The sequence below is a fragment of the Macrobrachium nipponense genome, chromosome 11 (assembly GCF_015104395.2).
Source record: "Macrobrachium nipponense isolate FS-2020 chromosome 11, ASM1510439v2, whole genome shotgun sequence".
NCBI lineage: Eukaryota > Metazoa > Arthropoda > Malacostraca > Decapoda > Palaemonidae > Macrobrachium > Macrobrachium nipponense.
Window position 1 is genome coordinate 6,555,640 of NC_061087.1, and position 17,413 is coordinate 6,573,052.

Here is a 17,413-nt window from a genome sequence, read left to right on the forward strand (position 1 = left end):
ATTCTCTATATCCCCATTCTTATCTAGTAATGTGGAATGATACTTAATTATGCATGCTTGTCGGTGAAGATGAATAGTCATGTGCTGCTTGAAGAATTTTAGGCCTGAAGGAAACTTCCTATATGGTAAGGGCTTTTCCTCATTAGGAAACCTGCCCTCATGGGATATTTTCAGATAATCATGCTCAATTAATGTACAGTTTCAGCGTAAGAATTACGACTTACAAATAAAGTTAATTAAATTTTTAAGTAATCCAGAACCAACTTTGGCTCCCGGACTGTAGGAGGGACTCTGTAACCAAGAATTGTCTATTTTATTCTTAAACCTAAGTCCAGGTTTTGGTCTTTTCCCTCTGTCATGCAACACAGAGTTTAACTAGTGTCATTACACTTTAATGCTCATAGAATGGTCAACACTTATACCTGGCAAAACTTTTTAGATGTCAGGGCAGTGGAAAGACATCAGGATGCTTAACAGGTTTATTCCCGGTCAGAAACAAAGTCTTTGTGGAAAGTTTGCTGCTTTGAGTGAAATGAAACAACATATTGGTTTGATCATTCATTCTGTGGAAGGACAGTGTTTTAGCCCATTGGGGATTCAGGAAGAACAACTGGCCTACAAGGGCCTTTACATTCGTAAGTTTGGTACTTGGTGTGGATTTAAGGAGCACTCATTTAGACTTCTTAGTATGTAGATGAACCGGGACATCCGAATGATTACTACTACTTTGTTGGCCCTCAGGGTTGAGCAGTGGATGTTTCCTTAAATTTTGCCTAATTCAGACTCATAGGCCTACCTCTCATATCTACTCTGAATACTATTGAGCTCTCATATCTACTCTGAATACTATTGAGCAATTTCAAGTTCAAGAATAGCTCAGTGTCTAATGTAGAGCCCTTGTAGCCTCAGGGCAATGATTTTCAAAATTTCCAATGCTCTCGGTAGATGTCTCTTTCTTCCGTTGAGAAGAAATCAACTCTACTACACAATTCCATACTGAGCGCTGAATGACTCCATGGGTCCCAGTGCTTGGCTTTATGCCAAAATCACCTATTCCATTCCACAATTCCATACAGTTCCATTAACTTAGGCATCTCCTTAACTGCTTGGAGATGTTAGAATGTCCCCTCCCATAATAAGATTTTCAAGTTATCATAGGATCTGTCCTTCATTTAAAACTACCATAGCCTGTGGTCAGAAGCAATGGTCTGTGTATTGCTGAGGGTGCCATTCTAGAGGAATTTTCAGCACTGGATCCTTGTAGACGTCAATGTTTTCTGTTTAGAGGAGATAAGACTTTTCACTGTCTACTTCCAAAGTTATCGTTCCATATGTACTTTTCCTCAGTATTGCATCAAGTACTTTAGATCTTGCCGAGGACCAGCACTGTAAGGTGTTGAGATTGAAGCCCCTTCATCTCTATATCAGTCTCTTTGGAGTTTAGATGCGGGTCTAAACTTTATCTGAATTTACTGTAAGACCGTTTATTTAGCACTAGCAGTGGTTAATAAGTAAATTTATTGTCAGCACCCTTCTTTAAGCTGTTGTAAAGGGAATGCTATTTTAGCTTTTTGCTTTAGAGCTGAGGGTGATGTTAAGGCTATACTTTACAGTGCCCTGTAAGAATTCCAATGTAACCCCTTAGTGGGGAAGAAGAGGAAACTTCTCTATCCTGTTGAGGCATTTAAATTTAATGGTTAAACCTAGAACTTTTTTTTATCATCCTTTTAGAAACCTTGAACATCTTTGTCTAAGGTAAATGCTGGAAGAGGCAAAGTTAACCTTTGGTTTTGTGATTTTAAGAAACATAGATGTTGTTGTAAAAGGTTAAGCCTGGAAGAGGCAAAATCAACCTTTTGTTTTGTGCTTTTAGAAAACCTAGCTGTCTTTGCCAATGATTAAGCTTGAAGACAAAGTTAACTTTTGTTTTGTGGTTTTAGAAAACCTAGAATGTATTTGTGAAGGTTAAGCCTGGAAGAGGCAAAGTTAACTTTTTGTGTTGTGATTTTTAGAAACTTGTAACACCTTTGCCAAGGGTTAAACTCAAAGGCAAAGTTAACTTTTGTTTTGTAGTTTTAGAAAACCTAGAATGTATTTGTAAAGGTTAAGCGTGGAAGAGGCAAAGTTAACCATTTGTGTTGTGATTTTTAGAAACTTGTAATGCCTTCACCAAGGGTTAAACTCAAAGGCAAAGTTAACTTTTGTTTTGTGGTTTTAGAAAACCTAGAATGTATTTGTGAAGGTTAAGCCTGGAAGAGGCAAAGTTAACCTTTTGTGTTGTGATTTTTTTTTCTTTTAGAAACTTCGTCAAGGAACACAAGGTCCTCTGTGACATATTGGATAGGCTAGTGTATGAGAACTAGCTCCATATCTTCTACCTTTATTAAAGGTAAACATTCATAATGTGAGCAGCAGTTGCAACTTCATTTAGTGTTAAGTCGGGTTGTCACTCCAGAATAGGATTAATGTGACACAGTAGAAGTGCAATTCGATTTTTACCCTATCATTACCTTAAGTATACAGAATTGTGTTTGAAAACAGTAAAGCCCTTAATCCGCTACTAGTAGTGGGTAGTCTTTTCCTGAACCGAAAAAAGAGCAATTCTTTAAGTTCTTCTGTTTAAATCCCGGGTTTTAATATTTTGGGGAGCGTGAAGGTACAAATTTTGTATAGGAGCGTACCTTTATACCATAAAGGTATTTATTTTAAATGACTGTCATTTGATAGGGCTTTTGGACCCAGGCAGAGGGGTCCCTCATACCGCTTGCCTGTCATGCTAGCTGAATCAAAGCGGTTTTCTCCGCAAGGCTGCTCTTTGCTGCTTATGTATGAGAGCCTTGCTCCCTGAATGGAATCCAACTTCTGGTGGTAGTAAAATCCACCAAGGATTCCAGATCAGGTGAGAATGTTTTGGGTTTCGTATAAGAAACCTTTAGCTCGAATGGCTGAGTGGAATTTTGTCTAGCTGCACTACCCACCATCCTCCTCTTAATGTGGGAATCAGTTAAATTTAACAGTAGGTAAGGTTCATCTCAAATAATATAAATTTTCATAATAAAATTTATTTGGATTCTTACCTACTGTTAAAGTAGACCCAACCAGCCTCCCCACAACTTAGTGGGCTGTCAAGGAGAATTCTGACGAGCTAAAACATTCAAAACACACCTGATGGAGAACAGGTAAACTAGACAGTCATCCGGGCAGACATTCGATTTTTTGTTTGAATGCCGACTCGCCTAATCGGCGGGGAGATATAGCTAAATTTAACAGTAGGAAAGTATCCAATTAATAAATTTTATTATGAAAGTTTATATTATTCGTATAAATTCATTGTTACTTGTACTTCTGAACTAATCCATTAAAGGAAATTATGTCGAAAAGAGAGCCTGTCGTACCCATATTCTTCATAGAGAGTTAGTAAGGCAGTTTCACTTTGTTTTTCTGCTTTCGTTTTACTGTGATCCTTAACTTCCTTATGACAAAGAATAAGGCTAGTCATAACTGACCTTATTCTTGGAGTGTTGGCAACCAGTGTTTTGTGGAACTAGAAGAATTATGGTTATTCATTAGTTTGAAGTTAACTTTTAATGGCTTAATGTTTATAATATGACATTCCCAATGCACTCCAGCCTTGAATCCTAATCTTTGTTGTACCAGATCTCCACATAGTTATTTGATTTGTACTCTCTACAGAATGGTATTATTGTAATCATTTATATTACATTAAGAATTTCATTAAATAGTTAAAATTGCTCATGGCAGTAACATAATGTTAGTACTTTTGTTGTACATTATTAGTTAAATTGATTGGATTATAAGTTAATTCCAGTAATTGGCTTTGAAACTGAAAAGATCTGGAAAATACCTTTACAGTAGTTTTTGTATCTTGAATTATCTGTTCTCTGATATTAATCTTTGCTAGTAGTTTCTCCTTAATAACAGTCTTATCTAGGTTTTTCCTGTTGAGCAATCAAAGATTTTTTGGATACCTGTTGATGAATTGTCAAAATATCAGGGGTTTATGGGCTGGCAAGTAAATAGGTTATATCAAATTGCAGACCCTAGTGGACCACCAAAGAGAAAGAGAGGACGTCCTCGAAAAGATGCATCGAAGACAAAGGTAAGGTTGAAATTTTATGTTTTAAGGCTTCCAAGTTACTGTTAGATGATATACATTCATTTTATTTAAAACTATTCACACATTTTAATACAGTATATTTTATCCCAAGCTTTAGAGATTTTATGCCTTAAGTTGGGAAAGGTTAAAAAGTTAGTGAATGTTGCTACTTTTGTGTAGATAAGAGATTATTATGCCCAATATTATGGAACAATAGAGTGATCCTCATTGTTACTAGTTAAGAGGGGCAAAAAACTAATATGATAGTGTGTGTTTTATTGGCTTCTGTCTTTATGGGATTCAATGTTTTTGTGTAATTTTGTAGCAGTTTTCTCTTGTCTGGGTGTTTTACTTTCCCTGCATATATTTTCATGTGTAGACTAAACTTCCATTAATGGAATGGGGAGACTTTAGGCCTAAGAAAATTTTTTTTATAAGTAGACATTTAGGCCAGTGGTGATTCACAAGAAATTCAAGTGCTCAAATGAATATCAATCATTTAAATGTACTATGTATATTTACTAAAATGCTCTGCAGCCTTGTCTTGCACTTTTATTTTTAGGGCGAAAATTTCCTTAATATCAGTTTTACTCGTTCTATCAGAGATGCAGAGGATTACATTGTGCACAAATAAAATTATTCAGAAGGATGGAAAAAGAACAAAACACTTGTGGCAGTGTACTTTCAATACATTAAATTGAAACTAAGAGTAGCAGAAGTCAAGTAGTTTGGAAGTATGTTAAGTTAAGTATATCTTAGTTTTACCAGACCACTGAGCCGATTAACAGCTCTCCTAGGGCTGGCCCGAAGGATTAGATATATTTACGTGGCTAGGAGCCAATTGGTCACCTAGCAACAGGACCTACAGCTTATTGTGGGATCCGAGCCACACTATATCGAGAAATGAATTTCTATCACCACAAATAAATTCCTCTGATTCCGCGTTGGCCGAGCTGGGTTTCGAACTTCGGACCACCGGATTGGCGGCCGAGCACGAAAACCACTCGACCAATGAGAAACTTTGGAAGTATGTAGTAGTATAGTCCTGTCCATAGCAGCTGCTTCGGTTTTCCATTCATCCTATTAGCAAAGATGTGCCAACAGCATGTATGTTGGCTAACTACCTCATTAACATCTGGTCTGTCACATAGTTCATGTAACCCTCAGTGTTTGCTCTGACAAATTCAATCATAACAATGACTTTAAAGTTACATACATAGTGAAAAGTTTTAGTTCCTTAAATTTTTTATGGGTAATATCTGTTCTAAACTAAATTAGGGAGATCATGAGTATATGTTTGGAGATATGAAAACTTAATGCTTTAGCATAAAATGAGTTTAGTTTAAATTCAAAAGCTGATCTGCAAAATAATCAAAACAACTATGTAACTTACCTATTGGAAGTATGTAGTAGTATAGGTTAGTTACATAGTTGTTTTGATTATTTTGCAGATCAGCTTTTAAATTTAAACTCATTTTATACTAAAGCATTAAGTTTTCATATCTCCAAACATATACTTATGATCTCCCTAATTTAGTTTAGAACAGATATTACCCATAAAAAATTTAAGGAACTAAAACTTTTTACTATGTATGTAGCTTTAAAGTCATTGTTATGATTTAATTTGTCAGAGCAAACACTGGGGGTACATGAACTATGTGACAGACCAGATGTTAATGAGGTAGTTAGCTGACACACATGCTGTTGGCACATCTTTGCTAATAGGATGAAGGGAAAACTGAAGCAGCTGCTATGGACAGAAGATAGACCCCCCAGTTCTTTATATTTTATCCCCCCTGCCTTTATACTTTATCATCACTGTACTAGCAAGTAACCCCTCAGGTTTGTTAGCTATGAAAAATACAAATTTGCAGTTCTGTCTATTACCAGGCAGTGAGTTGTAGTAGTAGTGTTATTTCCAGCACCAGATAGATCAGATTTATATAGAGCAAGTATAATATTTGGGAGGAAAGATATAGTATAAAACATTCATTTGTCATTCAACTTCAATTTGTGCCCATAGTTTATTTAGTTGAGGCTGATTTGATGAAACAAATGCTTTGGTTGCAAGGACTTATTTTAAGTATTTCATCTAACAGAGGTTGGAAGCCTGGAAGCCCCCTTTGTTTTGTAAGTTATGTATACTTTCATATACGGTACATGTTGAAGCATTTTAATATTGGGTGGGTGTTTTTTTATGTACTACTTTGAATTTGGCAGTGGTAAATTGATGTGTATTTCTGAATACAGTATATTATGTATAGATGTACCTAACATTTTTTAAGACATGTAAGGAGGTACTATTTATATAATATAATCCTTGTATTTCCGTTAAATGAGTGAGGTGAATTGTAATGAGTGTGCAAAGAGAAAGAGTTACTTGTCAGAGGTTGTCAAGGAAGTGCAACATAGATTATTAATAAGAAAGAATGCTCTTATATTCAGTGTTTCAAGTTCTGTAAATCTGTTTATACTACATATTTTAACATTTTTCTTCTCGTGATTAACCTGGGAAGAATATCTATGAAGTTGGCAGTTTTTTGCAGAATGTTATTTTCATATTCATGGGTAGACCTTCATGAAGGTGCCTTTTCATTACTTCACTACTTGACATTTCATTTCTAAATTAAGTACAAGAGAAAATATAATGCCTCATGGAAAATTCTTGGTATACTGTATGAGCTTACATTTTGGTGTCTGTTTTGTGTATTTATAGGCAGTAAAATTTGAGAAAATTTATCATTTAATATTCTGATAAAAGAAGGAAAAGGGCAATTATTAGTCCAAGGGTGATGTTCAATAAATGTGCCTACACAGTAGTCATTAGGCTAGATTAAATGCTCTTTTAGCTTAATTTGGTGTAATGATTAATAAGACAGCATTATAGCTTCATGATACTGTACGTATATGCATTTCATCAAGAAAATAGATTGTTGTTTCATTTGGGTTTACATGGATGAGTATGGGTTATGTACTGTAGGAAATTTCTGTTTTATTGCAGTGTCTTAACGAATAATTATACAGCTGCAGGATCCCAACAGCTGTATAATTGTTCGGTAAGTATGCAATAAAATTTCATTTTATTATAAAAATTCCATTTTCAATAACACTCATAATAAATTTAGCAGTTTTACAGCTAAAACTGCTCCTTTTATAATCATACAGTACTGAAAGAGTGTGAACTTGTTTGTTGAAAACTGTTTTAAAAGTTTGGTGTTTAGAAATGTTTTCTTCTGAAGTAAAAAGATTATTATAATTTGGTGCTGCTACTGTCATTTAACATGGGTTAGGTGATATCGTAATGTGCTGATGGGAACAATATAGTGTACAAATTGCACTTTGATATCCTCATGCAAGGAAATTTTATATATCATATTTTCCTCCTTGAAAATGCTCCCCATTTTTGGCTAGCAAATTTTTGGAGAAAAATAATATTCATAATAAAATTGCAATGTTTTCACATGTTGATGTCTATTTTGTTGGTTGTGCTGAGAACATTTGAATGACTCGGTTTATTGAAGCACTGTGGCTTTGGTGGGTACTGGATGTATAATATTACGTACAGTAGTTTTGCATTCCATTTTTTTCATATACCAAGGAACTGTAAATCTTGAACAGATTACCTACACTACTCGTTTTTTTTCCATCTGTCCATCCGCCTGTGGTGTTCGCGCATGGTAACACTGCGGCCCGGGCTTTAAATAATATCCTATTTTGAATATTAATAGTGTAATTCGCATACAGTAAATTATTAAAACACTTTTCATTTGCAAATGTACACCCAGATATCCTTTTATTTACTTAAAACTTACACATAGCGTAACTATTTAAAGCCCGGGACGCAGTGTTACCATACAAAAACACCACAGGCGGATGGACAGATGGAGAAAAACAGAGTATAGGAACATATCGTATATGGTATAAACTCCCCAGCAGTGTTTTGTCAGATGTATTCTCATTGCATGCAAGTGGAGGCTACGGCTGGAGCATTATTGTAAGATTCTGGCAGGGCTGTATTTGTTTTGCAGCATCTTATTTTTTGATTCCATCGAAATGGAAAAAGTATACAGCACAATAGAAGACATTAGAAACATGTATGGAATAACAGTTACACTGTAAAACCATAGCATAAACAAACCGCCCAGATGTACCTAAAATTTTTTTAAACAAAATAAAGATTAAAATCCATACAGTACTGATAATATTTCTATATATAAGAAAAAAACCTTTTTCATCTTCAAACCTTAAAATACAGCCCGTATTTTCACATTAACTGTTTCTTAAAGTACCACAACATTGTTACCTCGTGAACATGATACAAATAGGTTTGATTACAATATTCTTGCTATTGTAAGAATTTATTGGTAAATCCTTTTAACAAACTACTTGTACTTCTGTTAGCTACTAATTTTCCCTTTAAAGTCACAGTTGCTTGAGATGTATGAAAATACCAGTCATATAAGTATGACTGGTATTTTCATACATCTATATGAGTAATCTGTTAATTTATCTTCTATAACCTGTTCATACAGGAATTAATCTATTTACTATTTTAATTATATGTATACACTTCATTCAGAGGTCATATGCAGATAATATGTATGTCAGGCAGTCCCTGGTTATCGGTGGACTCGGGTAATGGCGATCCAGTTTTATGGTGCTTGTCTAGCACCATAAAATCTACAATTTTATGCATGACACTTACCTGGCAGGTATATACATAGCTTATCCTCTTGACGCACTGGCAGAATTTCAAAACTCGCGGCAACCGCTAGTACACTGGTAGTTCAGGTGATGGCCACCCCGTTCCCGTGGCGCTGGTACTTGGAACTATTCCCGTTTTCCTCAGATTTTCTCTGCCAGCCGAACCGGCAACATCGTTGTTGGTTCTCTGATAGAATTTCCTGCTCGTTGACTGACTTTTTGGATATTGGTATCGTATTCACGAAGTTAGCTTGGCAATCGCAATTGGTTTGGATTTTGATTTAGTATGTCTGATTCAGGAAGTATGTTTAGAGTTTGTGTGAAAGATGGGTGTAAGGTGAGACTGCCGAAATCCTCGGTAGATCCACATACTATTTGTAAGAAGTGTTGGGAGTTTGTATGTACGTGGGACAATAGGTGCAATGAATGTCAGTGTCTGAATGAGAAAGAGTGGAAGGCTCTTATGAAGTATGTTGAGAGATTAGAAAAAGATCGGGTGAGAAGATCTGTCTCTAGGAGTGAGAGATCGGGGTCTTCGAGTAAACCTATGAATGAATCTTTGCATGTATCTTCTCCAGCTCATTCACATGTAGATTTAGCACCTTCCCCTCAGGTTTCTCCTGCGCCCGTTGCTGTATCTGAGGATACTACTAATCCACAAATTGTGAAAGTGTTCGCTGCCCTTGCGTCCATGGGAGATAAAATTAAACGCTTAATGGACAAAGTGGAAGTGTTTAGTGACAGTGTTGTGGAGGGGGCGCCTGATCGTCCCTCTCGTGCTCCTAGACCTAGACCTCTGTCAAGCTCCCAGACCCAAGGGAGAAGGCATGTCGACAGTCGAAGGGAGGCGAGAGGGGTTTACTTTCGATCAGTCGTCCCTTCAGGCAGTCCTGTTGCGTCCCAGGCTGCAGCAGTACGCCATGGAAAAGGCGATACTGGGAAGTGCCGTTATTCATTGGATAGTTCGGCTTCAGGAAGGAGTAGGCATTTTGCGGAAGTATCGCGGCCTCTCAAGAGGTCATACTTTCCGTCCTCATCACAGGATGAAAGGGCTGTTGATCAAGAAGGTTGGAGTAGCCCTGAGATGTTTTCATCGGAGGATGAAGAAGCTATCCCTATCAAAAGGAAGAGGATTTCTCGTCCTTTGGAAGTAACTAGCGGTGCTGTGAGAGGGGTTTCTCCTATTAGAGGAACTCCACTACGTAGACCTCAGGATCTCTCGCCTCTCCGTGTTAGCCCAGTGCGTCCTCGATCTCCTCCTCATCAGGAGTCTCGTAAGGAAGCGGAGACGAAGGAAGTTCTGCGGGACATGCAGGAGAGGTTAGCAGTGATTGTCAAATCATGGGAGAAGCCCGAACAACCTTCGGTTAGACGTAAGGACTCGTATCTCCCGGTTAAGTCCACCAAGAGGACGCAGGACGTGCAGCGCAAGCCAGGACGCAGTGCGTCCCTTAAGAAGGACGAAGCTTCAGCAGTGCAGGACGCAGGACGCAAGAGGAAGAGTGATGGACGCATGGTGGACTCATACGTTCAGGAGGACGCAGGACGCAGGCGGCAGCATGTGGGAACTTTTTCTCGACAAGGAAGAGAGGAGTTTTACAAGGAGACAGCTCCGCATTCCCTCTCTAAGCAGGCTCTGCATAAGGATCCCGCTTTGGAGAGTCATCAAGATCTTTGGTTTTCAAGATATTTCTTCGCAGGAGGAAGAATTTGTTGAGAGTGTGGAAGAGGACAAGAATGTAGAAGCTCCTTCCTCGGACTACAAGAGACTTACAGAGTGCCTCCTTTCCTTGTTTGAAGGAGATTTTCAACCTTCAGGCCCTCCATCTCCGTTGTCTCAATTTTCGAAGACGAAGACAACCAAGAAATCGTCTTTTTTGAAAATGACTTTGTCGATTTCAGCCAAGAAAGCTCTTCAACGTGTTAATGAGTGGTTGAAGGAGAAGAGAGAGTCGGGGAAGACTTCTTTTGCGTTTCCTCCGGCCAAGTTGGCTTCTAAGTCTGGTGTTTGGTACGCTACGGGGGAAAGTCTTGGCCTGGGAGTTCCTGCCTCCTCCCAGGGAGACTTTTCCAACATAGTGGACAGCTCCCGTAGGCATGCTTTACATTCAGCCAAAGTGTGGTGGACTTCATCAGAGTTCGACCATTTACTCAAAGGTATCTATCGGACTTTTGAGGTTTTTAATTTTCTTGACTGGTCGTTGGGGGCTCTGGCTCGGACTTTAGAGATGGAAGATTCTTCAGAATCCGAGTTACCGAGAAGTATCATGTCATGTATGGATAAAGCCTTGAGGGATGGAGCTAATGAACTGGCTTCACTTTTTACAGCAGGCGTTTTGAAGAAAAGGCATCTTTTGTGGTCGTTCGCGGCGAAAGGAGTCTCGAACGCGCAAAAGTCGGAGTTGATGTTCTCTCCTCTTTCAGGACAGCTCTTTCCTCAGGATATCATTAAGGACATCTCGCTCTCCCTCACTCAGAAGGCTACTCAGGATCTACTGACGTCTTCTGTAAGGAAGTATTTGCCCTCTAACGTAATGAAGAAGACTCCGAAGGATACAAGAACATCACAGCAGCCCTTTCGGGGTAGGACTTTTTCCCGACCAGCCTTTAGAGGGAAAAGAGTTCCAGCCAAAAGAGGTTCGAAAACCTCAACCAAGCAATGAGTCAGAAGTCCTCCAGACATGTGTTGGGGCCAGACTTTTAGACTTCTGGGAAGTCTGGCAAAGCAAAGGAGCGGATCCTTGGTCTGTAAGGGTAGCGAAGGAAGGATACAAGATCCCCTTCCTAAAGAAACCACCTCTCGCTACAGCTCCGAGAGCCCTAGGGGCTCATTACTCGATTTAGAGAAGAGAGAGGCTCTTTGGCATCAAGTGGTCTGCATGTTAGAAAAGGGAGCCATAGAACCGGTTTTGGATCACGAATCCCCAGGGTTTTACAACCGTCTTTTTCTAGTACCGAAGTCATCAGGAGGTTGGAGGCCAGTACTGGACGTAAGTCAGCTAAACTTGTTCGTAGAAAAGACCAAGTTTACGATGGAGACGAACGATTCAGTACTGGCAGCGGTACGACCAAGGGACTGGATGGTAACGCTGGACCTTTAGGATGCGTATTTCCATATTCCGATTCATCCAAGGTCCAGGAAATATTTGAGATTCGTGATCCAGGACAAGATTTATCAATTCAAAGCCCTTTGCTTCGGTCTGTGCACGGCTCCTCAAATTTTTACAAGAATGATGTCGAACGTGGCGAAGTGGCTTCATTTGTTAGGAGTCAGAGTCTCTCTCTACCTCGACGATTGGCTCATAAGAGCACAATCAAAACAGCAATGTCTGGAGGACACGAACATCACATTGGATTTAACTCAGCAGCTGGGTCTGATGGTAAACCTGAAAAAGTCACGGTTGATCCCCTCTCAGGAGCTAGTTTATTTGGGGATTCTGATATCCTCAGTGACTTTTCGGGCTTTTCCGTCACCCGAAAGGCAGACCATGTGCCTTCGGAAAGTGCAAGAATTCCTATTGAAAGACCAATGCTCGGCGAGAGAGTGGATGAGCCTGCTGGGGACACTCTCTTCGTTAGAGCGGTTCATTTCCCTAGGGAGACTTCACATGAGGCCCTTACAGTTCTTTCTGAACGAAGTCTGGCCAAGAAGATCGCAACCAGATTCCTTCCGGTTTTCAATTCCTTCAAAGATAAAGGAGGAATTAAAGTGGTGGCTAGTTCCGGGGAGGTTAGCAGAGGGTACGTCACTCCAGCAGAGGAACCCAGACTGGATATTATTTTCCGACGCGTCAGACGCAGGCTGGGGAGCGACGCTGGGCCCTCGGGAGGAGTCAGACCTTTGGAACGAAGAAGAGAAAGCTTGGCACATAAACAGGAAGGAACTGATGGCGATCTTCTTGGCTCTGAAAGCGTTCAGACCGTGGATCAGCGGCAAAGTGGTGCAGATCAACGCGGACAATACCACAGCTCTGGCATATATACGGAAACAAGGAGGAACCCACTCGTTTTCCCTTTGCAACTTGGCGAAGGAGATTCTTCTGTGGTCGGAGAGAGAAAACGTCACCCTGCTCACCAGGTTCATTCAAGGAGAGAAGAACGTCAGAGCGGACCTGTTGAGCAGGGACGGACAAGTGCTTTCCACGGAGTGGATGTTGCATCTTCAAGTATGCCAGAGACTGTGGAAGCTCTGGGGCACACCAGTAGTGGATCTTTTTGCTACCGCAGCGACGAAGAGGTTACCGAACTATTGTTCTCCAATCCCGGACCCTCTTGCAGTCGCAGTAGATGCCTTCCTACTAGATTGGACGGGTCTAGACGCGTACGCATTTCCCCCGTTCAAGATTTTAGGAAGGGTAATGAAGAAATTCAGAGAAAGTCAAGGAACAAGGCTGACTCTGATAGCCCCATACTGGCCGGCCCAAACGTGGTTCACAGAGGTACTGGAATGGACAGTGGATTCTCCGAGAAGTCTACCCACGAGAGTAGATCTTCTCAAACAACCCCACTTCGACAGGTTTCACAAGAACACCCTCGCTCTGGGTCTGACTGCGTTCAGACTATCGAAAGACTTGTCAGAGCGAGGGGGTTTTCTAGAGAAGCAGCGAAGGCAGTTGCAAGAGCACGAAGGCCCTCAACTATCAAAGTGTACCAGTCGAAGTGGGAGAACTTCCGCAAATGGTGTAAGAATCGGAAGATTTCTTCATCCAGTACCTCTGTGACACAAATTGCAGATTTCCTTCTGTATCTGAAGAAGGAACTGGGTTTGGCTAATCAGACAATTAAAGGTTATAAATGTATGTTGTCTGCAGTGTTTAGGCACAGAGGTTTAGATCTGTCCAACGACGCAGATCTTAGAGATCTTCTCAGATCTTTTAATACAAAGAAGGATCAACATTGCAGAACTCCTTCTTGGAATTTGGATGTCGTTCTCAAGTTCTTGGAAACGGATAGGTTTGAACCTATGGACAGTGCTTCTTTGCGAGAACTAACGAAGAAGACTATTTTCTTAGTAGCCTTAGCTACAGCTAAAAGGATTAGTGAGCTGCAAGCTATTGACAAGCAAGTAGGTTGGAAGCACAACAAAGCAGTTTGTTCTTTTCAACAGGAGTTCTTAGCCAAGAATGAGAATCCTTCGCATCCGTGGCCAAGATCATTTGAGATTGAAGGACTGGCTGATCTAGTAGGTCAAGAACAAGAAAGGGTTCTTTGCCCAGTAAGATCTTTACGGTTTTACGTAGAAAGAACAAGAAGCATTAGGGGGACTTCATGTTCTCTGTGGTGTTCTGTTAAAGATCCTACTAGACCTATGTCTAAGAATGCGATGGCTTTCTTTGTAAGAGAGGTCATTAAGGAAGCTCATTTACTTTGTCAGGAAGAATGCTTCGGCTTGATTAAGGTTAAAGCTCATGAGGTGAGAGCGGTAGCTACGTCCTTAGCATTCAGAAAAAATTTAGCCCTCAAGGACATTATAGATTCGACATTTTGGAGGACAAACTCGGTGTTTGCCTCTCATTACCTTAGAGACGTGAAGACAACTTTTGATAATTGTCAAACGTTAGGCCCGTACGTATCCTCAGGTACAGTACTGGGCAAAGGAGTTTCCACCCCATAACCTAATAACATGCTAGGTTTTGATTTTAATTAGGTGATAGTGTTTTTTATGGTTGTCTGAGAAGGTTAATACCTGCTCAGTTTTTTTTTGGTGTAGTGTTTATTATAGTATGTGTGTGTGGTTCAGGTGACTAACTTTCCTAGCATGAATGCCCGTGGTAAATGAGGGCTAGGGTTCTCTGTCAGCAGATTGGTCATGTCCAGTTGTCAGACCCTTGTTGTTAGCTTTCTCAACAAACAGGTCACATCCTAGTTGAGAGCTACTAAGGTTTAGCAGGCTAAGAGGCAGGACCTACGAAGTCAGCTACCTTAGCAGGTAAGGAACCTAATAGTAATTTAAAAATTAGTTAATTTTTGAATTATGACGATGTTGCTGTCTATGACCCACCACCAAATGTGTCAATCAGCTATATATATACCTGCCAGGTAAGTGTCATGCATAAAAATGATGTTGTTATGATACAATAAAGTTTTATGCATACTTACCTGGCAGGTATATATAATTAAATTCCCACCCTCCTCCCCTCAGGAGACAGGGTTCAGAGAAAATCTGAGGAAAACGGGAATAGTTCTAAGTACCAGCGCCACGGGAACGGGGTGGCCATCACCTGAACTACCAGTGTACTAGCGGTTGCCGCGAGTTTTGAAATTCTGCCAGTGCGTCAAGAGGATAAGCTATATATATACCTGCCAGGTAAGTATGCATAAAACTTTATTGTATCATAACAACATCATTTTAAGGCGCCATATCACGCTGAGTTTTGGTTATTGAGGCCAATAATAGAGTTATGGCGCCATAACTAGTTAAGGGCAGTTTTCACTTACAGCACCCCACCGAGAACTGACTCCCCGCCGATAACCGGGGACTGTCTGTATATACTGTTTGAGAGAGAGAGAGAACTGAAGCAAAATTGAAGCACAGTGACTACCTGGGGAGGAGAATTGAAGGACACTATGGCTGGGATGAGAATTTTAACAATTGCCATGTATATGAAATTCAGATTTTAAATATTTATTTTACTGTGATCAGAGAAACATCAACAGAGATAAAATGATAAAATATTCTCTTATGTACTGTTATAACATGTGTGATAATCATAGTCAACTAAACTTGTAATGAGATACAGTGCAATAAATCACACAAAGCAAAAAATATAGCAACCATCTTCCATGATCTGTTTGAACTTGCTGGTTTTGTTTATTTTATGATGAGAAGAGAGAGAGAGAGAGAGAGAGGAGAGACGAGTGAGAGGGGGGGGAAGAGAAGGAGAAAGGGGAGGGAGAGAGAGAAACTATGTATTTCGTGAATGAATAGCATAATACGATGTAAATCAAGAACTTACTGTGGTAAATAATTTTTTTTTCTTATTTGTATGTAATCTTGAAAGTACTGCATAATCACGAAAATACTAACATGACATAACAAACCTAGCTTATGTTTGGAGATACGTACATGTCCCTACGTTCTCAACTACCGACATATTTTAGATGTGCTCTATATATTACAGGCAGTTCCTGGTTATTGCCAGGGTGCTGATAAACAAAATTGCCATTAACCAAAACTTGGCGTTTATGGCACTGATATCTGGTTAATGGCACTTCTGTTAGGTATGTTATGGTGCCATAACTATTATCGACACCTTATGGCACAGAGTTCCGCGCCGATAACGGGAACTTGGGGTGTTATAGCACCATAAAACCTTATCACCATTAACCAAGTCCGCGATAACTGGGGACTGCCTGTTAGTACAATCTTAAAACACGTATCTGCACAGTGAATATTTCAAAATCATCTCACTACACCGGAAAATATCAATATAGTACATAAAATGTAGGCACAGAACAATGCGCAAAGTTACACGGGCTAAAAGTTAAGTTTATCTTAGTTTTACCAGACCACTGAGCTGATTAACAGCTCTCCTAGGGCTGGCCCGAAGGATTAGATATTTTTACGTGGCTAGGAACCAATTGGTCACCTAGCAAAGGGACCTACAGCTTATTGTGGGATCAAACCACACTTATTCGAGAAATTAATTTCTATCACCACAAATAAATTCCTCTGATTCCGTGTTGGCCTAGCCGGGATTCGAACTTCGGACCACTGGATTGGCAGTCGAGAGCGAAAACCACTTGTCCAACGATGAACTTACACAGGCTAAAGAAAACGTGCATCTCAGTGGTGGCAATACTTGAGATAACAGTTATTGGCTGGCACATAATTTTGGAACATGACTTTGAAATGATATTAGGGTGTCCTGGGATATTTTGAGTTATATTTTTGTCAAGCTTGGCAATGAACTGTTAAACTAGGCAGTCATAGGTGTTTTAGGGGTTTTTATAGCCTACTTAGTAACAGTAGTAGGAGAGCACTGTAATGTAAGGTTACTTTGGGGTGTATTTTTATTTGAAATTATATTAAATTATTTAAGTATGATAATTTAAGGCATATTTTGTTTTAACTATCAAGTTAAGCAGTGAAATGTTAAAATAGATAGTTATAAGCATTTAAGTTTAAGGGGCACTGGGTATTTGGCAGTTCTAAGCCAGGTTTAAGCAATTTTAGAGGGGATTTTTGCATTTGCACAACAGGTTCTGGAACCTGTTCTCGTGTAAAAGTGGGGGAGCACTGTATTTACTTTTTATAACTATAATTAGAATGTTTCCTTTTTAAAGATCAAAGTTTGGAAACTCATTATGAGAGTGCAGTTTATGTACCGTTTAGTTCCATGTTCATCTCCATTATTATTACTGTGTTCACAATATGAGGGAATATAATATGGGAAAAAAAAAAATGGCCAGTAGCTCACAGAACAGGCTTTTGCTGAACAGAACACTTCTAGTAAAAAACAAAGAAAACTTAAAAGAAAAGCAAGCTATATTTGCAAACAAAACCTTTAATAAGAAAAGAATGAAATACTATTCTTGGTACTGGGTAGTATGAGAATGTGGCATTTCAATGAAATGTGGTTGTTGATGCTT

The 17,413-nt window shown here is 39.5% G+C and overlaps 1 protein-coding gene across 7 annotated transcripts in view; it reads left to right on the forward strand.

The window, feature by feature from the left end:
• Positions 1-17,413, forward strand: part of LOC135218363 (zinc finger protein 37 homolog) — a 105,812-nt gene that overhangs the window by 24,991 nt on the left and 63,408 nt on the right. For all 7 annotated transcript variants that reach the window (XM_064254655.1, XM_064254735.1, XM_064255043.1 and 4 more), the window contains exon 5: positions 4,059-4,120. In XM_064254655.1, the coding sequence (XP_064110725.1) occupies positions 4,059-4,120 (62 nt within the window). The remainder of the gene's footprint in view (positions 1-4,058; positions 4,121-17,413) is intronic.